Source organism: Quercus robur, chromosome 11 (genome assembly GCF_932294415.1).
Source record: "Quercus robur chromosome 11, dhQueRobu3.1, whole genome shotgun sequence".
NCBI lineage: Eukaryota > Viridiplantae > Streptophyta > Magnoliopsida > Fagales > Fagaceae > Quercus > Quercus robur.
The window spans coordinates 27,198,404-27,223,891 of record NC_065544.1 but is presented as its reverse complement, the minus strand read 5'-3'; the positions used below and the strand labels follow the sequence as shown (position 1 = coordinate 27,223,891).

Genomic DNA, 25,488 nt, shown 5'->3' with positions numbered 1-25,488 from the left:
CTATGATTTGCTGGATCATTGTCAATTGCAGTACCCTAGTTAAAAAATTGTTGGTGGATTCTATTATATTTCATATTTCTGAATTTTTTTTTTCTTTAGGCTCTCTAGGTTAATTTGTAATAGAGATGATGGTGATTTATGTTCTGCACTTACATATCCATGCTCAGTTCTGTGTCTTTCCTGTGTTGGGCTGACTCGGTTGTGAGTGCTGTAACATTTCAGAATCTAATGGTTTCTGTGGAATTAATACTCATTTATTTCCATGGAAGAGTATTTGGTGTGCCAAGGTACCCAAGAAGGTGTCATTCTTTTTGTGGACAGCTTCGTGGGGTAAGATTCTCACAATTGATAACCCCAACAAGAGGGGTTTACTGCTAGTCAATTAGTGTTGTATGTGTAGATGCAGTAGGTAAACAGTGGATTGTCATTTGATCCATTGCGATATTGCTCATGCTTTATGTAGCAATGTGTTTATGATTTTTGGATTTATTGGGTGTCCTAGACAAAATAGCACCCATTCTTTTGGGTTGGCGTAATTGGTTTGGAAAATATTCCCAAATGTATGGAATTTGGTGCCGGCATGCGTGATGTGATTAGTGTGGAAGGAGCATGATGGTCACAATTTTGAGGAGGTTGATAGACCTATTGAATTAAAGACTATCCTGATTCATACCTTGTTTGATTTGTCTAGGACATGGGGTTTTACTATTTGTACCTCAATTTTTAATTTCCAACTTCCTTCTCAATTCTCCGATTCATTTGCTTGTGTTTTTCAAAGGTTCTCTGTGTTCTTGATCATGAACATAGAGCAGCGTTTTCATTTTCGATAACATTATTTTAATTTAAAAAAAAAAAAAAAAAAAAAAAAAAAAAAAAAAAAACAGAGCATAACAAAGACTTAAAAAGGACTAGTCTTATGATAGCTAATGGGCTCAATCTTTATGAGGATTTATGTCCTTTTTGCCTCTATGTGTGTGTGTGTGAGAGTCAGAGAGATGCTTTTTTCCTTGATTGACAAAAACTACGATGGGCTCTCTAACTTGGTACTAATATTTTGCTTTTGGAGACCTTTTAATGGGTAGGTAAGAACATGACAATATTCACATTATAGCTATATAGGTTTTAATGCTTAACTTAGTTGTAGACCTTTCTGACTATGGTTATAAATCTGGCATGATGATAAAAACTATTGATTTTTGCAAAATAGATGGGTGTCCATGTTTAAATGGAAATGTGTAATTCCTTTTGAAGGCTCCAGAATTCTCTATATCAAGTTCTAATAATGAAACCGACTCCTTGAGAGTATTTTGCTTTGCCTAAGTTAGTGGTTGGCAAAAATGTAGCCTAAATGAAATATGTCATTTACTAATACAGAATTTTGACAAGATTATTACAAAGGTATCCTCTTATGTTTCGTTTGCTTTATCTACAACTTTGTTAGTTGGTCTAAGTTGTTCGCAATCAGAAGTTACACTTTTAATGATTATATTTTGTAACTATTAATGTTTATATTTTTTGCCATAGAAATTGCACAAATGAAGATTGGATGAGATTGAGGTAGATGTTATGAATTTGGACATCAACAAGGAATCTATGGGTGGTACTCTTGCACTCTGTTTTGGTTGCTCCAACTTGATCATATGTGATGCTTAACACTTGACGAGTTTTATGGAACTTATATTTTAGTTGAACAATGTTAGGTTGAATTATGAAACTTCATTTGGGATGTCATATTTATAAAGGACTTTCTAGATTGTATGTTATAAGCACTTTCATGTAATTATGAACTTTTGGATTGTATGCTTTAAGTTGAACTTCGTATTTTTCAATTTTTATGGTAGTTAAATGTGAGCTGAGCCATGCTATGTGTTTATTATTGTCATATTTTTATGGGTTGGTTACACTCTTGAATATGCTTGTTAACTCACCTATATGAGTTTATTTTCATATCAAACAAGTTTGACTTTGGCAAAGGTTTCATAGAAGTAGGTCAAAATGTGGTCGTTTTTGGGAACTTTTATATATTTTTTCCTTTTATGTACCATTTCTCCATTATAATGTAATTTTTTTTAGGTGATGGTTTTGCAAGTACTATTAGGTGCTACTTATTTTGGAGCTATGATTTGCTGGATCATTGTCAATTGCAATACCTAAGTTAAAAAATTGTTGGTGGATTCTATTATATTTCATGTTTCTTGAATATTTTTTTTCTTTAGGCTCTCTAGGATAATTTGTACTGGAGATGATGGTGATTTATGAATATTTCTGAATATTTTTTTCTGCACATACAAATCTGTGCTCAATTCTGTGCCTTTCCTGTGGTGGGCTGACTCAGCTTGAGGATGTTATAAAATTTCAAAATAAAGTAGGTGTATTTTGGGAGTTAGTAAAAAATTCATTAAATCTAACTTCATTCCCTCTAATTCCTCCCAATTTTGGAGAGAATGAAAATTAAGATTTTGAGGAAATAGAGAAGAATGAGTACTTCCTCCTAACCATTCCATTCGCTCCCATTTAAACTCCCAAACAAGGGAATTGATTTTTTATTCCCTCCATTAAAACTCACAAATGAGGGCTTAATGATTATTTCATTTCCTTATGAACAATCAAGATGTGATATTTTTAAAAAAAAAGCATTTGGAATGTTATAATGTGTGTTTAGTTTGTCTAATAAAATGATATTACATTATTTTTATTATGCCACATGGCATCGTTTTATTGGATAAACTAAACATTTGGCAAATTTATGTTGCAAACGGAATATGACTTCAGAGGATAAGATCAAAATTCTAAAATTTCTGGATATAAAATTCAAAGAACCCCAAACTAGTGTGTTTTGGACTTTAGCATAAAATCAACAAATACAGATTCTTGTATGTATTTTTTGACTGAGATTCTTGTATATATAAACAATGGTAAAGGAAAATTTATATAAACAATGGGTAATGTCTAACAACTAACTAGAGAATGGGAAATATGTGATGATGACATTGTGGAAAGACTTTTAGTTTCTAATAAAAAGGAAAAGGAGAAGTGTACTTTTTCCCCTTTGGAGTCACATTTTACTAACCTAATTACAAGTTAGTGTTTTTATTGATTTCCTTATTCTCATCTATTTGTAGGCCCTAATTGCAAGTTCTATAGCTAAAGGTGATTACAGGACAGTGAGAGACATTGCAAACTATTTATTAAAGGTAGGCCTAAATGTTTTTCCATTGTGTTCTGTGTCTAATGCAGACCTTTAGTTGAGTAGATTCTGTTCAAGGTTGATGTTTATATTTTTTTACAGATAGAATTGCTCACTGGAGTTTTCTTGTCTGCAATTCTGGGTGTATCTTGTTTGTCCTTATGTTACAAATGATTGCCTACGGATGATACTTTAAGAAAATTGTTACCTATTGCAAACCAAATATATTATGTATTTCAATTTTTAAAATTTTTCCCCCTATGTTTAATATTTCGAGTTATGGAGAATTCTTGCATCCACCATTTTATTAATATTACATTTCCACATGCTAATATGGATGGTTGTTTATAAAATCAAGCTGGAGGTTGAAATGTAAAAGAGTTCTGAGTCACCTGTTTGGTTACTGAGCTGATAACCTCAAATAGCAAATAGATAGATAAGAAAAAATGTGTCCTTCCAAATTCTAAATAATACTAATGTATGAAAACAATGAGGTCAGGTAAATTAGATTTTACCAGAAAAGATGTGTCTTTTTTCTTCATATCTTTTTTGGATATATGGACCAGTTGGTCTAGTCCAATTTCATACACTCTGGCAGGAATTTCATGGTGAAGATCCTTATCATACTGCACTTATGCCATATCTGCGAATATTAGTATTCATGGCTTCTACAGGCACCTTTTTATAATATCAAATGGTTTCCTTGCAATAGAGCTTATTTGAAGTGATAATCTACATTTGTGCATGTTAAAATCCCAAATGCCAGTAATATTGGCTTTGGATTTGATGATCCATTTGGTTGGACTCTTTTTGACTTGAACATAATTTCATGATGAGCTAGTAGCAGTCTTAAAAGCTAATTTTGTGAGTTTCACATTCTTCTTTTCTTTTCCTAATTAATCGAGCATTAAAACTTCGATGGCCCTGCCATTGGAGGGATTTTGCAGATTAGCACAGTGAGGGGAAAATATATGATAAGTTAACATACGTTGGAAATGATTCTGGAAACTAGCATCTCGAGTTTTAAAAACTCGAGATCGATGAAAAAAATCAAGGCTTTCAAACTCAAGTTCTATTGCTGCCGTGTACCAATTTAGCCACATAGATCTCGAGTCTATAAGACTCAAGTTCTAAAAAGCAAAATCGAGTCTTCGAAACTCGATTTTTGTCGGACTTCAAGAAGAATGCAGCACCGAAGAAGACGATCTGGTTAGAGATCTGCAGCACCAAAGAAGACGATCTAGTGCTGGGTGGGCGATCTGGTTGGAGAAGAACGCTAGTGGACAATCTGATATTCAACGACTGGGTGGACGATCTGGTAAGAACGAACAGACGCGAGGAAGAGATGAAGAACGCTAACGAACAGAGGAACAATCTGACGAAGAGACAAAGAGAACGCTAACAAATAGAGGAATGATCTGACAAAGAGACGAAGAATAGAGGAGGAACGCTGGAGCTCCGATTGGACGCGAGGAAGAAGAAGAACGTTGGGTCAGATTTGCACGAAGAAGAACGCTGGGTACTCAGAAGAACGCGAGGAAGAAGAAGTGAAACTTGAGTTTTTAAAACTCGAGTCTTAAAAGTGAAACTTGAGTCTTAAAAACTGGAGTTCCACATGGATTTTCTTCCACATCAGCTCCCACCACCTACAAATCGAGACTTAAAAACTCGAGTTTTATCTTGGAACTCGAGTTTTAGACACTCAAGATGCTAGTTTACAACATTGTTTTGAAACGTGACAAATAACTAAATTTTTTGATATTTAATGTTATTTGGGAAAAAAATTCCCTGCCATTGCCTGCTTGGGCTTCCACAACCGTCTACCCAGCCTTCCGCCACCGCAACTGTTATTTGATCCTTGACTTGAAAAAAAAAATTATATATATAATTTTTTTTAATAGTTTAATTTACTTTTAAAATTATTTTTGGATACCTGGCTTAAATCTTACATACCTTGATCATAGATCAACCCAATCCAAAACCAAATAACAACACAAATAAACCCATCCCAAAATCAAACAACATCACAGATCACAGATCTCTCTCTCTCTCTCTCTCTCGCTCTCTCTCTGACATGAGTCCTTGTAGCACATGACTCACTTGAAATAATTATACACACACTATTGCATGTGTCCTTGTTGCGCATGATAGAGACAAATATATATCTATTGTTGGTTGTGGCCTCCACGTTTGTAACCAAACTTTATTTTGGTGAATGGATATTGTGTGAAGTAAGAAAAGTGGTTTTGTTTTTCACTGGGAAAATTTTATTATACACTTGTTATTGCTCACTCCAGTTTGAAATCGTGTTTCTAAAACATATTTTTAGAATTTTAATTGCAAAACGATTTCAGTTCATATAGTAGTGTGTATAGTATGGTAGGACTGTAATCTCAGGTGGCACTATATGTTGTTCACCTTGATTATTTGAACCCCAACTTGAAATATATATATATATATATATATATAATATTTAATAGTTTAATTTACCTTTAAAATTATTTTTGTACATCCTAACTTAAATTTTGCATGTCTTGATTACAGATTAGCCCAGTCTAAAACTAAACAACATAGATTAGCTCATCCCAAAACCAAACAACATCACAAAGCACAAATCTCTCTCTCTCTCTCTCTCTCTCTCTCTCTCTCTCTCTCTCTCTCTCTCTCTCTCTCTCTCTCTCTCCTCTCTCTCTCTCTCTCTCTCTCTCCTCTCTCTCTCTCTCTCTCTCTCTCTCTCTCTCTCTCTCTCTCTCGTTGTCTTTGACTTTAAGAATAAAGAGTGAGTGTTTTTGAGTTGAGTGCTTCTCTCTATGTTATAAATTTATATTATATGTGTGTGAGTGCATGTTAGATATGGATTGTGTGTATTATTATTATTATTATTATTTGTGTGAATTGTGATGTGTGTGAACATGTGCGTGCATAATATAAATATAATATAACTTTATATAAATTAATAATTAGGAAACATAAATGGTTTGTTACATACGTGTGTATTGTTATCATATTATATTAACTTTTTGTTATAAAATATTAAAATTAGTGATTCAAGTAAAAAATAGTAAAGTTAGTGATTTTTTTGATTGGTTAAGTAGACACTTATTGTATTATTTATATATCAATAAGTGTGGTTGTGTGTGTTAATAATTAATATAGTGCTAGTGTAAACTGTGTAGTAAGTTGAGTTTTGTTATTCAGTTTAAAATATTTTAGGATAAATTATATATTTGGTCGATAGCCTTAACACCTAATTTCAATTTAATCATTGACATTATTGCCTTATCAAGTTCTGAAGAAAGGATTCTCAAAAAAAAAAAAAAAGTTCTGAAGAAAGGGATTCAGTAGAAAAAGATGTTCCCAATTCCCAATCTCTAAGTGGAGCAGCTGAAGGGACTAGTGGAGGAAGTGATTATGAGGAGAAAATAATATCAAGTTCAGGGAGAAGGGAAATTCATAAAGTCAAGAAAAACGATGACAAGGAAAATGCCGTGACCTGTGATGATACAGAAAATGACAGTAAAGTCTTGGATAATGATGAAAAGAAAAATGCTTTTGGCATCAGATGTTAACAGGTATTGAACTTGTGCATTCACAATTTCTTGTTATCATGATGGTCTTATTTTCTTGCAGATCATATATCAGCGTTGTTTTTGTGTTAAATGACTAGAGTGTGCAGAATCAGAATAATGGCACCGTGAAAGAGTAACTCTGGGGAAGCATGATACTTTAAAGTATCACAAAAGGTTGCCTCTCTGTTAGAACATCATATTTGTTTTGTCAGATCTGCTTCTGTACAAACTGTTCATCCTAGTCTCATTTCCCAACTTGCAAAAATGATGCAGGTTAACTGAGCTAGGTAAGACTTGATTTTAGAAGACAGTTCCATCTCTGCTGCCCTACCACCAGTGCTCTTAGTGTGAAGTATAGGAAACCAAAGCCCACAAATCCCAAGCCTGTTAGGCTAAGAACTAACGTATGTGAACTTTTTCAACCGTCTTTTTAAAGAGACAGTTAAAAGTTTTTCCTTCATATCTGATGTCAATTAAGTTGTTTTTGGAAAGAGGGATTCTTAAGGAAGCAAACTTGGAGAAAAAACTTGCCCCTCTGAAAGAAATTACAACAGCTCCAACGCCTCTAGTTAGAAACTCAGAAAGAATATTTAAAATGTATACCTGGTAAGTTTATTATCAGACTATTTTTCCTCTCATAACTGAGATTCATGGAGCTATATGATTGATATTTTGTTTCCGATCTCAGAAAAATTAAAAAGTCCATGGAAAAAGTGAACCCGATTATGATGTGCATGAAGATGGTGAAAGGAAGGTGGACAGAACAACAAACAATGATCAATTTGTAAGTCTCTGATACATTTTAAAAAAATTATAAGAAAAAATATGTCCTGCTTACTGCTGTTAAAAGCACGTTGTTCCTTTGATGTTAATTTTCATGATTGAAACCTTGTTTAATTTTACATAACAATATTGTGTAGTTTCAAATAAACAAAGTGTCAGTCCTATCGCTTATTATTTTACTGTTGTTATTCCCCATCGGGGAAAGCTTATTCTCAAACTGAATGGGATATTGTTAGCTAGCAATTGACACCCATGTCACTTACAAAGTAAAAGTTAGTCAAACCTTTGTTATTCCCACACAAGGATTAATCAAATTTGAACCTTTTGTAATCATTTATATAACTCAAACCAATCTAGTATATACTCGACATGAGACCCTTCACATGATAGCACAATGACTTAATAATCAAAATTCAATCACAAAGACACAGTCCAAGGTCTCAAACTTGATTATGCAAATTCACACTTAACTTTTGGTCACAGTTGAAGAGGTAGATTTGATTTGATGAGGACAATGACAATTCCAACCTGCCAATTTTGCTTGCACTTCTATTTCAAAATTAAATCATTTCTATCTCTCTCCTTTTCTTGTTGATGGGCTTATCTTTTCCTTTTTACTATCCCTAAAGCTGTGGCGACTAGATTGGAATGCATTCAAAGGAACTTCTTGTGGGGTTCATCAATTGAAAGTTTCAAATATCCATTGGTGGCTTGGGAAAAGATGTGTTTACCGCGTGAGTTGGGTGGTTTAGGTATTCGGAAATTGGCGCCTTTTAATCAAGCCCTATTAGGGAAATTGGCCATGAAACCTCGCATCTGTGGCAGAGGGTCATTGCCATGAAATATGGGGAGGGAAAAGGGGGTTGGTGCACTAGAGCTTGTTCTAGGACTTATGGTTGTGGGTTATGGTGGAGTATTAGCGAAGGGTGGGACACTTTCGCTATGCATTTCTCTTTTGTGGTGGGGGATGGTTCTCGCATTCTTTTTTGGCATGATAAGTGGACTGGGGACATTCCACTTAAAATTCTTTATCCTCAGTTATTTTTGTGTTCAACTAATAAGGAGGCTTTTATTTCTGATGTGTTAAACCCTCCAGTGGGTGATAATGACATAGTATGGAGTTTAAGATTTCATAGGGAGTTCAATGATTAGGAGTTGGTGGCTTCCCTTTCCCTTCTTCATTTCATCCAAACCCGAATTCCTAGGAGTGGAAGGTGTGACAGGCTTTGTTGGGATCTTAATAGTAGTGGGAAGTTTGATACTCGGTCTTTTTATCATAAGATTCGAAATGCAGCTCCTTCCACTTACCCTTGGAAAGAAATTTGGAAAGTTAAGGTTCTTAAAAGGGTGGCTTTTTTCATGTGGACAGCAGCCCATGGTCAGATTTTTACTTTGGATAATCTTATGCTTCGCGATTGCCCTTTGGTGAATCGTTGTTACTTGTGTTGTTGCAATGCGGAATCTGTGGATCACCTATTACTTTTTTGCCCGATAACTCATTCTTTGTGGATGTATATGCTTCGGTTGTTCGGGATTGATTAGGTCATGCTAGGTTCAGTTGTGGACTTATTATTTAGTTGGTATCATTGGATTGGGAAGCATAGCTCTGATATTTGGGATTTGGTTCTAGGTTGTTTAATGTGGACTATTTGGACTAAACGGAATCAGAGGTCTTTTGAGAATGAGGGGAAAACTGTGGTCCAGTTATTAGAGTTTTGCCAGCAGACCCTCTTTGATTGGTCCCGATGTTGGGGTTTCACGGATTGTTCTACCCTTTTGGATTTTCTTTCATCTATTAGAATAGATTAGGGGCTGCATCTGTCTTTTTGTTCCTTTTTCCTTTGTTCACTACCGTGAACTCTTTGTATTTCTCTTGCTCTTCTTTTATTAATAATATTCTCTTCTTACTTATAAAAAAAAAAAAAATTAATTGTCACATATACTTTGAGAGAAACTTTCTGGTTTTATCACACTCAAGCCAAATGATAAGTCAATAACATAATCAGATACATCCGTACACCACCAAAGTCTTACTCCCTCATCTGAAAATAGATGGGCATTGAAAATTCATTCTTATGAAACAAGGTAAACAACATAATCATCCTAAAATGCCCTTATGCAGTTTAAAAGGTGGGTTCAAATTTGAGAAAATTTGATGTCAAATTAAAGGGTAATAGGGATGTTAAATGGATAGATGCTTTCATTTTTGGAAACTCCCAAAAAATTTGGGATGGCCCAAAAGAAGAGCACCCTACATATTGGGAGAAGGAGCAAGTATTATTTTCAGTCAAAGGAAATCCTCTATATGCTTTACAATGGACTGAAAAGTACTAAGCCTGTGCAAAAGCCCAACTTACTAGAATAAAACCCTCTGCTGTTTTTGTCCACAAGGGTTAGTCATGAATTAGAACACAAAAGAAGAGTTTATTGACTAGGTGGCTGAGTTGTCAAAGAGTTGGTTGTGGTTGTGGTAGGTCTTAGGTTTAAATCTTACTATCAGAAAACAGGAGGCTAAATCTATAGGGTGTGGGTGAGTGGGTGGCGTGTGTGTAGCTAAATAACTTATTATACTTTATTGTCAATGTTTTGATAACAATAACTAAATAACTTATTTTTATTATATAAGTTTACATGGAATGATTTTTTTTTTTTTTTTTTTTTGTGTGTGTTTGGATAGATTTTAGCTAAATTTTATGTGAGTTTCTATTGCTTATAGTTAACATAGACTTATGTAAATAGTGAATTGAAGCAATTTAAAAACGTACTGGTTTTAATTAAAAATGTAAATAAAATTTATGGTTTAATTTGAAACAACCCCAAACTATTGAGGAATTATGTAATTTACCCAATTTTTAAAATAAGGAGAGCCACTTGGCATGAGGAGCTTGTAGCTACTTGTCGTATTGAGTGAATAGTCACTTGACACAATCACGGCTTCTAATATATGGTATATGATATCACAACATACAAATCTTTATAGCTAACCCAATTAGTTGGGTATAGACTTCAGAGATTTGTTAAGTTGACGTCCTCGGTTATAGCTTTTTGCTAAGAAGCACGGGTGCGTTTTAGGATTCAGGTGCGGGTGCAGGATTCGGCAATTTTTTAAAAAATAGGATGCGGGTGAGGCGAGGTGGGGCAATAAAAAATTATTAAAAATATTTTTACTTATATTTTTTATGTATTTTTACTATTAAAATATTCTTAAAAAATACATTGGCGTAAATGCACTTTTAGTCTCTATGTTTTGACCCAATTTCTATTTTGGTCCCTACATTTTATTTTTACCATTTTTAGTCCCTAAACCAATTAAGGCATGGCATTTAAGTCCTTACCGTCACCCAACTAATAGAAAATGCTGACATGGCTGACGACACAGTAAAATAATAATTAAAAAATCTATTTTGGCATTAAAAAATTGCCACATCAGCGTCTAAATTTAAAAAAATTAATTTATTAATTTTAGCTAAATGAAAAATAAAAAAAATAAAAATAAATAAACTCGGGAAGAACATGATGAAAACAAAAACTCCAACCCAGATCAAAGAACTCAAGAACACAAACCTAAACACAGAATTTTCTTTCCTAACCCGTGACTGCCTTCAAATCACAACCACAAATCCATCAAAATCTGCCACAAAACCATCAACTATCCACCACAAATCCAAAACAATAAACCCATCCACTACCACACAAACCCATCGGAGCAAACTACCCAACCCAAATCTGATTTTTTTTTTTTTTTTTTTAAAAAAAACCCAGCTAGTCCAGGCGCCATTCCTCTTCGATCTGAGAATGAAACCCATCACCAAACTCCAATCTATGAACGAATCCCACCACGAAACTCCGATCTGTGCCATCACCGAAACTCACCACCAAACTCCAATCTCAGCCACTGAAACCCACCACCAAACTTCAATCCAGCCACTAACCATTACCAATCCAGCCACCGAACAATCATGCAACCCATCATTGACCGACCCAAACTCTGATCTATGCCATCACCAAAACTCCACCACAGACGCCGATCACCACAAACCCACACCCTCCACCACGCCGATCCCCACAAACCCGCGCCCTCCACCTCACCACAGCAAGTCGGCAACACCATATGCACAGAAACCCACAAAAAAAAAATGCCAAAGAGAGAGACCCATTGATTTGAGAGAGGAGCTTGAGGCATATGGGTTTGGGTTTGAGCAAAATCAAGAGATAAAGAGAGTTCAAGAAGGCTAAGCACCAAGATTGAGGGAGAAAGGAGAAAAAGAAGAAGAAAGAAAGAAAGAAGAAAAGGAAAGAATGGAGGCGGAGAACGATCTAGGGAAGAAAAAGAAAAAGAGTACGGTGCTTGTGTATCTGATGAACCCAAGAACCCAAGCACCGTATCAAGAACACAAGCACCATTGTTTTTAATTTTTTTCATTTAGTTAAAATTAATAAAAAAAATTTTTAATTTAAATTCTGACGTGGCAATTTTTTAATGCTAAAATAGATTTTTTAACTATTATTTTACTGTGCTGTCAGCCACGTTAGTATTTTCTGTTAGTTGGGTGACAGTAAGGACTTAAATGTCACGCGTTAATTGGTTTAGGGACTAAAAGTGGTAAAAATAAAATGTAAGGACCAAAATAGAAATCGGGTCAAAACGTAGGGACTAAAAGTGCATTTATGCCAAATACATTACTATTGCCTTGTAATCTAAATATGTCAAAAACAAGCGATAATATAAAAGGTTAAATATTTTTATTCAAAATTTTAATCTATACTTTTTAAGAGGGAATTGTCAAGTATCGAATTAGAAATAAAATTATCAATAATTTTCCTTTTTATATATAAAAAATAAAAAAAATTAGACAAAGTATATTGTATCAGTTTTAATAATGGTTTATTATATTTACATATCATATAATAGATTAATTAATTTAATGACTAATAACAAAGTAAGAAAAATCACACCCGGGGTCCCACGTGGGACTTGTAGCAAACTGTAATCTAAATTGAAGTGTAGGTTAGGGAGTATTACTTTGCTTTAGAATACAACTTGAAGTGCAACCCACCACATGTAGGACTTAAAAGCAGATTGTAAAGAAAATCTTATTTGAACAAATAAACCACTGGCGGACTGAACGAAGAAGTAAAGAAAAAGAAGAAAAAATAAGGCGTAAATGTACTTTTAGTCCCTACATTTTCAACTTTTTCCATTTTGGTCCTTACATTTTATTTTTTCCACTTTTAGTCCCTAAACCAATTAGCGCGTCTCATTTTAGTCCTTTCCGACAACTAACTAGTGGAAAAGGCTGACGTGGCAGCCGGAGCGAATAAAAAAATAATATAAAATGCCACGTCAGCATCTAAAATTTTTTTTAAAATAATTTATAAATTTTAACTAAATAAAAAAATTAAAAACAAGAAGAACACAAAAACAAACTCAAATTTAAAAACGCAAAAAAAAAAAAAAAAAAAAAAAAAAAAAAAAAAAAGGAAGAAGAAGAAGAAGAAGAAGAAGAAGGAATTCAAAATCCTAAAATGGCAGAACACAGGAGCATAGACCCAAAAAAATCATACATTCTCAAACCTTCCTCTCTCTCTCTCTCTCTCTCTCTCTCTTCCAAACCCAGCTCAAACATAAACCCAGAACCAACCCTTCCAAAACATTCTTAAACCTTCCTTTCTAAACCCAGAACCAACCCTTCCAAAACATTCTTAAACCTTCCTTTCTCTCTCTCTCTTCCAAAACTCTTACAAATATCTTTCAAACTACATGGCTGGCCTCCTTCACTCATCACCACCGCCACCACCACAATCGGCGGTGGTTTTTTCTTTTCTTTCTCTGACCGACCCTCTTTTCTATATCTCTCGATTCGCTCAAACTCATACCCAAATGGCTCAAGCTCATCCTCTTTAGATTCTATCTCACAGATCGGTGTCTTTCTCTCTTAAATCGGTGTTTTTCTCTCTCAGATCAGTGGGTCTCTGTCAAATCGGCGGGTCTTTCTCTTTCATCTCTCTATCTCTCTGCTCAGTGGTGGAGACCACGGTTAAGGTTGAGATAGATGGTCGTGTATTCCGATGGTGGGTTTGTGGGTTGTGAGTTTTTTTGATCTGGGTCTGTGGGTTGTGATTCCGATGAGTGGGTTTTCGAGTTAGAGATCTGGGTTTGTGGATTTGTGGCAGATTGGTAGATTTGTGGGTTGTGATTCCGATGAGTGGGTTTTTGAGTTGGAGATCAGTGGGTTTATGGGTTTACGGCGAAATGGTGGGATCTAGAGGATGGTGGAGATCAGTGGGTGTTCGAGTTGGAGATCAGTGGGTTTGTGGGTTCAAATTTCTGGGTATGCAGATCTTGAACGGCGCTTGATCCACAAAAATGAGATGTGGAGGTTAAAGGGCAAAACAGAGGGATTGAGTTGGGTTTGTGTTGGTATGGTTGAGCTGAGTTTGAGGTTGAGCAATCAATTATAATATTACAATATGTTGGGTTAGTGTTTGGTTCTGGGTTTGTGGTTGAGCTGGGTTTGTGTTGAGCAATCAAGTTTTCTTACAATATTCTTTTATGATTTTTCTGTGTTTGATTTCTGGGTTTGTATGATTTTTTTGGGTTTGTGCTCTTGTGTGTTCTGCCATTTTGGGATTTTGAATTCCTTCTTTTTTTGTTTGTTTTTGAGTTATTTGTGTTTTTAAATTTGAGTTTGTGTTTGGTTTTGGGTTTGTTTTTGTGTTCTTTGTGTTCTTCTTGTTTTTAATTCTGTTTTTAATTTTTTTTTATTTAGTTAAAATTTATAAATTATTTTTTTAAAAAAAATTAGATGCTGACGTGGCATTTTATATTATTTTTTTATTCACTCCGGCTGCCATGTCAGCCTTTTCCGCTAGTTAGCTGCTGGAAAGGACTAAAATGAGACGCGCTAATTGGTTTAGGGACTAAAAGTGGAAAAAATAAAATGTAAGGACCAAAATGGAAAAAGTTCAAAATGTAGGGACTAAAAGTGCATTTACGCCAAAAAATAGAAAGCAAAGCAGATCAATAGAGAGAGAGAGAGAGGATGAAGAAGAAACCCACTGTGACTATGGTGGTGCTCTAATTTTTTGCCCAGAAAGATTCCAAGGTGCAGATCAGCAGAGCTTGGTCGTGCCATATGTGATTGTGCTCTAACGATTTCGACCTTTTTTCGATCGTTTCGGTAAGTTTTGGCCACAGGCCGAAACGATCCAATTCAACCGATACAACTCGATTCTGGCCAAATCAACCCCGTTCGGCTCGAATCGAAACCGAGTCAGCATGAATTGAGCCAAGTAGGCTCGAATCCAGGAAAAAAAAAAAAAAAAAACTCAAACGCGGCACCGACATGCAAACAGCGGTGTCAGTGGCCGCACCCCACGTCGAACGCTGGTGCGACATCCTCCCAGCCGCATCAGTGCTTCCCAGACTTTTTGTCCTTGATGTCAAAGAAGGGTGCAATGTCCCCAATTCACAGACATTTTTATAAAATCCATCAGTTTATAGAAGTTAACATACTGATCTACTTAGATCAACCCAATTTTCAGAAATTCTTAAACATATACTTATGAACATTGTTCCTACATGTGCCCTTGTATAAAATAAGTTTTTACCTAGATCATGACATACATGTGTCCTTGTAAAAGTTTAGATATGAAATACAACCTTAAACAAACAAAATTCATATACAGGAAAAGAACAATCATGAAATAATGAAAAGATATATATAAATTCTTAGAAAATAAAAAATAACAAAAAATTACTACACGCATTATGATAAGAATTAACAACATACTTATACAAAAGTAAAAGCCTTATTTTAATTAAATAAATTTTCTAAACATTAAGGCTACTCAAGGATTCACCCTCTATATATTCTAACATCACACCAGCTACCAAATCACGAACCAGCCCACATGGAATGGATGATCTTCTGTTTTACTATCAATCTAGAAGCCACTAAAAAATAATTTTTGCTTAGATGAAAGAAAATGAAAAATAAGGAGGCAGTTATCAAACAATTCTCTAGGAAATGACACGTGTTTAATATTACATCAATAAACATCACGCATGTATCATCCTTCCAAGTAGATTACTCTGCTTCAATAGTTACTAATTAGCATGATCACAATGTATGGGTGATAATTACCTGCAGTGTTTATGTGCCCTATCTTATGAATCAACCTTGTCTAACAGGAATGAATCTGGAGGAAAGAAACCCCAATTCATCAAGTAATGGTTTTTTATTCTTGCAAAAGCTTTCATTAAACAAAAGCACGATTTCAATTATTCTAATATCCACAGCTCAAGAGAAATCTAATTAGATGGAAATGGAATGGATCTGTTTGATCCTCAATTGCAAATGCCAAAAACAGATATAACATACAAATTGTAATCTGTACGATACAATATATCTACACAAGAAGTACTAAAGACAATTATTTACAAGACTTAGTTGCATACTGTTCATCTTATATCCATGCCATATGGGTGGAGCTTGTGTCCAGTGGCCAGTGCCACTAGACATGTTGCGATGTGGACACATATCCAGTCTTAGACATGTGTCCGTATCCTAACGGGTCCACTAGCCATTGGCCACTGGACACAGGCCAAACCCCATGCCATAAAATTTGCAAGTGCGAAACCCAATAAAACTTAGTTTTTCTTGTAGTAAATATATAGTCTTTGGTCGCTTAAAGTTTCCATTTTCTTCTTGTTCCTGTCCTAAATGATAGCAGATTAAAAGGAGGCTCAAGTAAGAGAAGTTCTAAATTATCATTGATGAAGTGCAAATCGTCAGTCTTGTAGGTTCGTCCAGATGGAGCCGTATCTTCGTCGGTGTCACTGTGAAACTGGTAAGGTAGCTCCCTTAAGGTGGACACCGGTGTGGTGCCTGCCACAACGTCTCCGATCCCAAAGTCAGTATAAGAGAACTTTGAGGAAATAACAAAGTATCAGAATAACTAGAAATGCTTTGAGGTGTGTCTGTGTACCTTGTGTTGGTGTTGTGAGGGCTCTATATATGCTCCCACAGCCCCTAGCCGTTGTGGTTGTTAATGTGGCTTTAATGTCTCTTTTGGTAACGTCTCATGCTTAGTAATGTGTGCCTTAATGAGGCATCCAACGGTCTATACAGTTGGTCTTGTAATCGCTCGGGACATTATTGGCTGTATTGAATGGTTTTGTTACCTTCGTCAGTGATATGGACATGTGGTTAGTTCGTCTCAAAGGACAGCCTCGTCGGTCTCGATGAGGTCGTCCAAGAAAGGTGAGTTCGTCAGTCCCATCAGATGGTGAGTTCGTCAGTCCCATCAATCATTATCTATCTCCCACTATAAACCCTTTACTTTAGAGGATACTCATGGTGTTTTTTGAATGATAGAGAAATAAAAAAGGAGCAGTAAGCAAGGAGTAGAACAAGAGAAATGAGGGAAAGAAAAGAACAAAAAGAGAACGAAAAAACAGGATGCATTGTTGAATAGAAAAGAACTGTATAAAGCCAAAGAAAATCGTTGGTGCCATACTTTCAATAAGCTTAAGCAATAAGTATGAAATGCGTTTAGTATGCGTTAGTTTTAGACCCCTATAAACTAAATTGTTTAACCTAGTTATCTAGCCAAGTGATAGGTTAATACAATAATATCATATCATGTAAAGCAGCAGAAATATAAAAAACACCATGATATGATGACCCAGGGAAACCAAACCGATAAAAAATCTGGGGAGAATTTAACCTAACTATCCTCAAGGTAAAAAACAGATCCATTATGAAAGAATTGAAGTTTTTACAATAGAACTTAGACAACTAACATCTTATTGCTACCTCGAGTAGAAAACTTACTATCACGACCACGAGACAGTTCCGAGTCCACGGAATACTTCTTTCCTTGATCTGCTACAACTACAAGTTCTCCTACTTGTGACTTTGAGACTCCACTCAAAGGTTTCATTTCTTCTTTAAAGTTCTTTATGCAGCAATTGAAGAGATCATCAAGTTCTTGATGCGAATCTTGATCTTGATAACTCTATGTGTGTGTATGAAGGTAAACACCTCTAGATTCCACAGAAGATTCAACACACAACTCTCTAAAGACCTCTAAAACGTAGTTAGGGTTTTTCCTTTTATACTTGAAGTAAAACACTTAACCCTACAAGTCATATGGGCTTGGGTTGAATTGGAATTTCTACAGAAAATTAAATCTACACGAGTTTTGATCGATCGAGTCTAATAATCGATTGATCAAGCCTTGCAAATTTTGTCCAATAAATCCTGTAATCACTCGATTCCAATTTTATAATAAATCACACTTTAAGCAACACTAAACCTAGACTCTATGTTTTGATCATGATTTGCCACATAATACACATTGAAGTTCTAATACATTAGTTCCTAAAAATCTTAGAACCTAACAATATGAAACTTTCCTCATTAAGATATTCCATAGATTTGCAGCAAGATTTGAGCATCATCTAGCCGTTTCTCAACTTTTTCAACACCTGAAATGTTTTTTTTATGAATTTCATTTTCCAAATAACAGCCATGTCTTCCACTAAAATGCATACTTTGCCTTCATTTTAACTCCTTTTATTTTATTATTATTTTTATCTTATCCCTTTCTTATTTGTTCCATCTCTACCTCACAAAGAGAATCGCATCATCCGTAGACGAAAGCGATTTTTTTTTTTTTTTTTTATGTTTATGAAGTGCAAAAAATGTATGACATAGTTAAGGCATCTCCATTACTACCCTTGACTATTAACCCCATTAGACAACCTTCCTCTACCGCCCTATCGATCACCTTACAAGGCAACTCTATAACTAGGATGAAGAAAAGAGAGGATAGGGTGTCCCTTGATGTAACCCTCCCAAATTCTCCAAAAAACCTGCAGGGCTGCCATTCAAGACTAAAAATATGAATGAAGAAAGGTACGTGTTGATCCACGTCCTAAATTTCTTTCTAAGCCCAAATCGCTATTGCAAATAAAGGAGACTATTCCAATTGACGTAATCATACGCCTTCTCTAAGTCCAACTTACAAATGATCCATTGGATCTACTACAAACTCTTCTATCCAGGACTTCATTTGCTATTAAATCTGAATCTATTATCTACCTTCCCCAAAAGAATTTTGTGAATTTAATAGTAGATTACCCAATACCTTCTTAATATGTTGGCTAGCACCTTAGCCAATATTTTATACAAAGTCCCCATCAGATGGATCGAAAGTCTCTAATATAAGTAGCTTCTCAGTAGATTGAAGCTAGTTGTTCCTTCTACAGTATAGCTGTTCCACAACTCCCTCAATTAAACAGTAAATACTGGGACTTGAGTCACATATTCTCAAACTAGAATGAGGTTTTTCCTTTTCTCAAACTTCTGCAATCTAGATGGATTGGATGGTCTAATACCAGCATCGAAAATAGTCTTTTAACTACATTGGGATAATTATAATCCCATGCCATGAGCTTAAGAAACTATTTATTTGTTCTAAAAAATAAATATATATATAAAAAAATAAAAGGAACTATTTATTCACGCTACACTTTAGTTGCTTTTGATCATTCATTTCTCCAAGTGTAGAAGCCCTTCTGGACACTATCAAATCATGTTTTCAGGACATTCATAACAACTTGCCGTCGGACTTGAATCTTTTAAGCATGCAGCCAGTGTTCATATTGAACCATAAAAAATAAAAATGCAAATTTTTTAAACAGTTAACCCGAAAGTCCAAGGAGAGGTAGAAGGAAGAAGCTTATAGTAATTTATAGCCAAAGGATGAAGTGGGCCTAAAGAGTTTAGGCTTGAAGTGGGTCTCATATACCAAAACAAGCTAGAGTAGGCCCTAAGGCCCGGAACAAGAAAAGTTTAACGACAATAGATGAGACGATATGGGCCTAATGTCCCAAACGAACAATAATATAGGCCTAAAGAGTAGACGAGACAAGGATGGCCCAATAAAGGAAACCGCAGTGCACACTGGCGAAACCAAAAAGTATATAACCCCTATTTCCTCTCATCCCATTCCCGTTCACAATTCCCAAACCCTCTTCTATTCTATTTCTATGGCCGTCGAAAGTTCATCGACAACGTCAAGGCCAAATAACGATAGATCCGTCATCGTTTTCGGCGGCTTCACCCGGTCCAAGCAAAGGTCGGAGAGGGATGATGGAGCCATGGTATCACAGATAGAATGGTTTTCCATTGAAGTCCCAGACGCAGACTCACACTGTCAAAAGCAAAAGCTGAATCCGCTTTCGGTGATGGAGATTGAGAACAAGTGTTACTTTGCAGCATTAGACTCCTCTATCTATTGTATTAGCAGTCATCGCTATCGTGATCGGGTTCAGATTTTCGACCTTACCGGTGGTGATACTGATGGTTGGCAGCCTGGTCCTCCATCGATTGTTAGTAGAGTCGGGCCACACAAGTTCGTCGTCGACGGAAAGTTGTACATTTTAGGTGGTTTACGGAAAGTTGACTCTCCCTGGATGGAAGTTTTAGATCCTAAAATAGGAGTCTGGAAACCGTTACCCAATCCTCCAGTGGAGATTGGCAATCATAGTCGGAATGTTATCGCTCTTCTTCTTAAGCCCAAGAAGCAGATTCTTGTCAGTTCATTCCTTAGTCAACATACTCCTGACGATCTTCCTCTTGACTGTCGTTTCCTCACATACAACATCGATGATCAGTCTTGGGAACCACTCGACACTCCCGTGTCAAAATGCAAGCTACGTCGTCGTAGTGGTTTCAGGCCGAGGACTAATACTGCTTTAGCAGATGGTGATACTCTCTATTGGGTTTCCTTCGATTTTTTAGCTAGACATGAATTGGTTATACACGCTTACAATCTGATTACTGATGAGTGGTTCGAGGGCTATCTCGACACTTGCGATGAAATTTTTGGGAAGAAAGAATTACTAGCTGAGCCTCGTCCTCACGGTCTTCTCCATTTAGGTCATAGTAAATTCTGTCTTCTCTTGCAGTCCTCCTTAATTCCTAATACTAATAAGAGGCAGAGGCAACGTGAACAGTACATTGATATTCCTTACTTGTATTGTGTCGTAATTGTTGTTTCTAAAATATCTAACATGGACCCAGACCAAGAAGGTTTCAAGGACTTGAATATTTCGGTTGTGGCCACCCACAAGTATCCCATGGATCGCAGCATAGATATCTTGGATGCCCAGTTGCTGTAAGTTTCTCTCACCTCTTTACAAAGACTTAACAATTGTCTGATATGCTACTAATAGTAACCTGACTTGCAGCTGCAGGGATCACTGCTCTTATACATCAAAGCAGAAGAAACCAAAGATTTCAGAAGATAATTCTGATGGTGAGTCTCTTCCTTTCAAGGAACAGGTGAGTCTCTACTCCACCATCTTATGCAGTGACTATGGTATATGGGTGTCAACATCTCTATCTAACAAGCAACCTATGTGAATACAGGAGTTTACATGACATCGTGGTAGTTAAAGGCGAGCCGAGCCATGCTATGGATTTATTATTGCCATATTTTTATGGGCTGGTTACACACTTTGAATATGCTTGTTAACTCAGCTGTATGAGTTTATTTCATATAAAACAAGTTGACTCTGGCAAAGGTTTCATAGAAGTAGGTTGAAATGTGGTCCTTTTTTATGAGCATTTGTGTATCTCGGTCATTTTTGTTTGCCTCCCTCAAATTATGAAAATATAATTCTTACCTTTCTTGATTGAAACCTGGTTGTTTTTCAATTAAAATTGACTTGAATGTGAGTTTGTGAACATGATGCTTTCACTTTGGCTTGACATTGTGCTCAGCTTAGCTGTTTCTAAACCTATTCTTTGTTTTTTGATCTGTTCAATTAATCATTTTTGAATGAATATTTGCTTATGGTAAAACCTTTTTAATCTCATATATATGCTCACACTTTATTTAGACTTTATACGAAGGCATGTGACATTTATTTATTTTTTTAATTCTTTTGTTCCTGGTTCATCTTTATCTATGACAGTAATTTCCTCTCCCATCCATGTTTTATTATTTGTTATTTTATAAGAGTCTTGAGTTATTGTGTCATGGGAAATTTCTTTGGCGGCAGTTTCAGCCAGTTGTTCCAACCCAACAAGGACAGACATGTGTTCCATTGGCATCTCAGCAGTTTCAGCCTATGGTACAGGGGTCTCCCTCAAATGTTGCAATGCCTGCTAATCTGAGTCAACCAAGGGTCCCTCCTGTAACAAATCATGTAACTGGCCTGCCCAATGATATTAGTGCAGCATTTGCGACACCAGTACTGCAGACTGGTCAACAACCTTCAGTCATTTCTTCTACAGATTCTGTAAGTGTTTCTTTGTTGTTACATTTTATTTCATTCTAATCTCTTCAGTTAAAAAGTTACCAGGGTCACATATTTTCTTCTTCCTTTTCTTTGTGTTTCACTATTTTTTTTTTCTGTGCTTTTCAAGTTTCTTGAAAACAATTATTCTTGTTCATGAAGACTGAAATTTCTCAATAATATTTAATACATATTAATATCTTATTAATTTGGAGAAGGTGATGCTTCTTTGTTTTCGTTTTTTTCAATCTCATCATTGCATCCTAATGGTATAGAGAATTGTCAATGTGATCCCGAGTCTCTATTTTATTAAAATAGAAGGTGGATTCAATCACCTAAAACTTCTTGATTTAATTAATGTATAACTAAAAAGATGACAAGGTTGCAATTTTTTCTTTAGACTAGGTTTACTTGCTAACTTGTGTGGGTTACTGATCATTGCACCATATAACTTGTGACAAATAAAAGTACAAATTTTAAACACATAAAAACCCCATTTTAAAGCATTTGATTATGTATCGTACTATGCATATGATTTTACGATATGCATACTGTATCGTATGATTCATGAGCACTTGTGATGCGCCCTTACGATATAGAACTTTTTACATATGATACGTATCGCGTATCACACAATACTGACAATTATGGTTAGCGTAGTAATGGATTTTTGTAATTTAAACAAAATGTAATCCAAGTGAAGGGCAGATTACCTGAGAGGTGAGGTGAGTATGAATTGAAGGGTAGATAACCAGAGCGGCAGGACAGTGATATTTTGAAGTAACCAATCCAAGTACACTGGAAATGTACTACAGTGGCTGAAATTAAGGAAATCGTGAGAAACTTTGAATTAGGATTCTGATTATTGCTTAGATATGATCCTAATAAATTTTTGTATCTAGCTTTAGTCCTTTTGTATTGATTTATCTATTTTTGTTTTGTGAAAACTGACTAGTTATAGTTTTGGAATCTCTAATTTGGATTTTCAGGCAGTAACTGTTCCTAGCCTTAATCAACACTCCTCATCTGATTGGCAAGAGATTAGGTAATTTTTTGCTATGGCTGCAGGTCCTATCATTTCTGCTTGTGTCCTGCAATGTTATTGACCTCATGCTTCATTGTAATAGTTTAACTTTCCGATTTGAATTTTAGAAAATCTTGGAAGTGGTTGGTGGCATTTAGTGTTCTTTTCTCAATAGCTTACACTGATTGATTCTTGTTTTTTTCTAGATATTATTACAACAAGAGGACAGGTGAGTCTACCTGGGATAAGCCACCAGAATTGATGGCCCCAATTGAGGTGAGTTAAATTACCGATTGGTTACTTTTGTCGTATTTTATTGTTATCTTCTTTTACCAGTTCAACGTGCCATTGAAATTTAATTTATCCATCTTTCATGTTCATATATACTGTGTCTTTTATTTTAATTGATTTTCCCCCCTCTTTTGTATCATTATTTTTGCATGCTTTTGTTTGTTTTTTTACTTTTCTATGTCTATTTTGGTGTCGATGGTTTTCAAAGGTTGGTTCTGCAAGTACTATTCGGTGCTACTTATTTTGGAGCTATGATTTGCTGGATCATTGTCAATTGCAGTACCCAAGTTAAAAAATTGTTGGTGGATTCTATTATATTTCATATTTCTGAATTTTTTTTTCTTTAGGCTCTCTAGGTTAATTTGTAATAGAGATGATGGTGATTTATGTTTTGCACATACAAATCCATGCTTAGTCCGGTGTCTTTCTTGTGTTGGGCTGACTCGGTTGAGGGTGCTGTAACATTTCAGAACCTAATGGTTTCTGTGGAATTAATGCTCATTTATTTCCATGGAAGAGTATTTGGTGTGCCAAGGTACCCAAGAAGGTGTCATTCTTTTTGTGGACAGCTTCGTGGGGCAGGATTCTCACAATTAATAACCTCAACAAGAGGGGTTTACTGCTAGTCAATTGGTGTTGGATGTGTAGATGCAGTAGGTAAACAGTGGATTACCTTTTGATCCATTGCAATATTGCTCATGCTTTATGTAGTAATGATTTTATGATTTTTGGATTTATTGGGTGTTGTGGACAAAATAGCACCCATTCTTTTTGGTTGGCGTAAAATTTTGAAAATATTCCCGAATGTATGGAATTTGGTGCCAACATGCATGATGTGATTAGTGTGGAAGGAGCATGACGGTCACAATTTTGAGGAGGTTGATAGACCTATTGAATTAAAGACTATCCTGCTACTTGTTTGATTTGTCTAGGACATTGGGTTTTACTAATTGTACCTCAATTTTTAATTTCCAACTTCCTTCTCGATTTTCTGATTAATTTGCTTGTGCTTTTGCAAGGTTCTTTGTGTTCTTGATCATGAACATAGAGTAGCGTTTTCATTTTCGATAACATTATTTTACTATAAAAAAAAAATAGAGCATAACAAAGACTAAATAAGGACTAGTGTTATGATAGCTAACGGGCTCAATCTTTATGAGGATTTATGTCCTATTTGCATGTGTGTGTGTGAATGTGAGAGTGAGAGAGATGCTTTTTTCCTTGATTGACAAAAACTACAATGGGCTCAACTTCGTACTAATATTTTGCCTTCAAAGACCTTTTAATGGGTAGGTAAGCACATGACAATATTCACACCGTAGTCATATAGGTTTTAATGCTTAACTTAGTTGTAGACCTATTTGACTATGGTTGTAAATCTGGCATGATGATGAAAACTATTGATTTTTGCAAAATAAATGGGTATCCATATTTAAATGGAAATGTGTAATTCCTTTTGAAGGCTCCAGAATTCTTTATATCGAGTTCTAATAATGAAACTGACTCCTTGAGAGTATTTTGCTTGCCTAAGTTAGTAATTGGTAAGAATGTAGCTTAAATGAAATATGTCACTTACTAATACAGAATTTTGACAAGATTATTACATAGGTATCCTCTTATGTTTCGTTTGCTTTATCTGCAGCTTTGTTAGTTGGTCTAAGTTGTTCACAATCAGAAGTTACACTTTTAATGATTATATTTTGTAACTATTAATGTTTGTATTTTTTGCCATAGAAATTGCACAAATGAAGATTGGATGAGATTGAGAAAGATGTTATGATTTGGACATCAACAAGGAATCTATGGGTGGTACTCCTGCACTCTCTTTTGGTTGCTCCAACTTGACCAAATGTGATGCTTAGCATTTGACGAGTTTTATGGAACTTATATTTTAGTTGAACTGTGTTAGGTTGAATTATGAAACTTCATTTGGGATGTCATATTTATAAAGGACTTTCTAGATTGCATGTTATAAGCACTTTCATGTAATTATGAACTTTTGGATTGTATGCTTTAAGTTGAACTTCGTATTTTTCAATTTTTATGGTAGTTAAACATGAGCTAAGCCATGCTCTGTGTTTATTATTGTCATATTTTTATGCGTTGGTTACACTTTTAAATATGCTTGTTAACTCACCTGTATGAGTTTATTTTCATATCAAACAAGTTTGACTCTGGCAAAGGTTGCATAGAAGTAGGTCGAAATGTGGTCATTTTTGGGAATATTGATATTTTTTTCCTTTTATGTACCATTTCTCCATTATAATGTAATTTTTTATTAGGTGGTGGTTCTGCAAGTATTATTAGGTGCTACTTA

The 25,488-nt window shown here is 35.3% G+C and overlaps 2 protein-coding genes across 12 annotated transcripts in view; both read left to right on the top strand.

Moving 5' to 3' along the window:
• LOC126705931 (uncharacterized) overlaps positions 1 to 6,936 on the top strand; it is a 115,501-nt gene extending 108,565 nt beyond the window's left edge. Inside the window, exons 7-8 of one of the 2 annotated variants that reach the window (XR_007648478.1) lie at positions 6,510 to 6,759; positions 6,855 to 6,936. The gene's annotated coding sequence lies outside the window, so the exon portion shown is untranslated. Of the gene's footprint in view, positions 1 to 1,700; positions 1,830 to 6,509; positions 6,760 to 6,854 lie in introns of those variants that run through there. The other variant, XR_007648463.1, reaches the window with a different exon arrangement.
• Positions 1 to 25,209, top strand: part of LOC126705933 (uncharacterized) — a 29,093-nt gene extending 3,884 nt beyond the window's left edge. For 6 of the 10 annotated variants that reach the window (XM_050405172.1, XM_050405171.1, XM_050405170.1 and 3 more), the window contains 3 exons: positions 22,846 to 22,901; positions 23,087 to 23,156; positions 24,906 to 25,209. In XM_050405172.1, the coding sequence (XP_050261129.1) occupies positions 22,846 to 22,901; positions 23,087 to 23,156; positions 24,906 to 24,920 (141 nt within the window). In that variant the 3' untranslated portion in view covers positions 24,921 to 25,209. Of the gene's footprint in view, positions 1 to 1,524; positions 1,830 to 20,809; positions 20,994 to 22,845; positions 22,902 to 23,086; positions 23,157 to 24,905 lie in introns of those variants that run through there. The other 4 variants (XM_050405165.1, XM_050405167.1, XM_050405173.1 and 1 more) reach the window with 4 other exon arrangements.
• Positions 25,210 to 25,488: the final 279 nt, after the last annotated feature.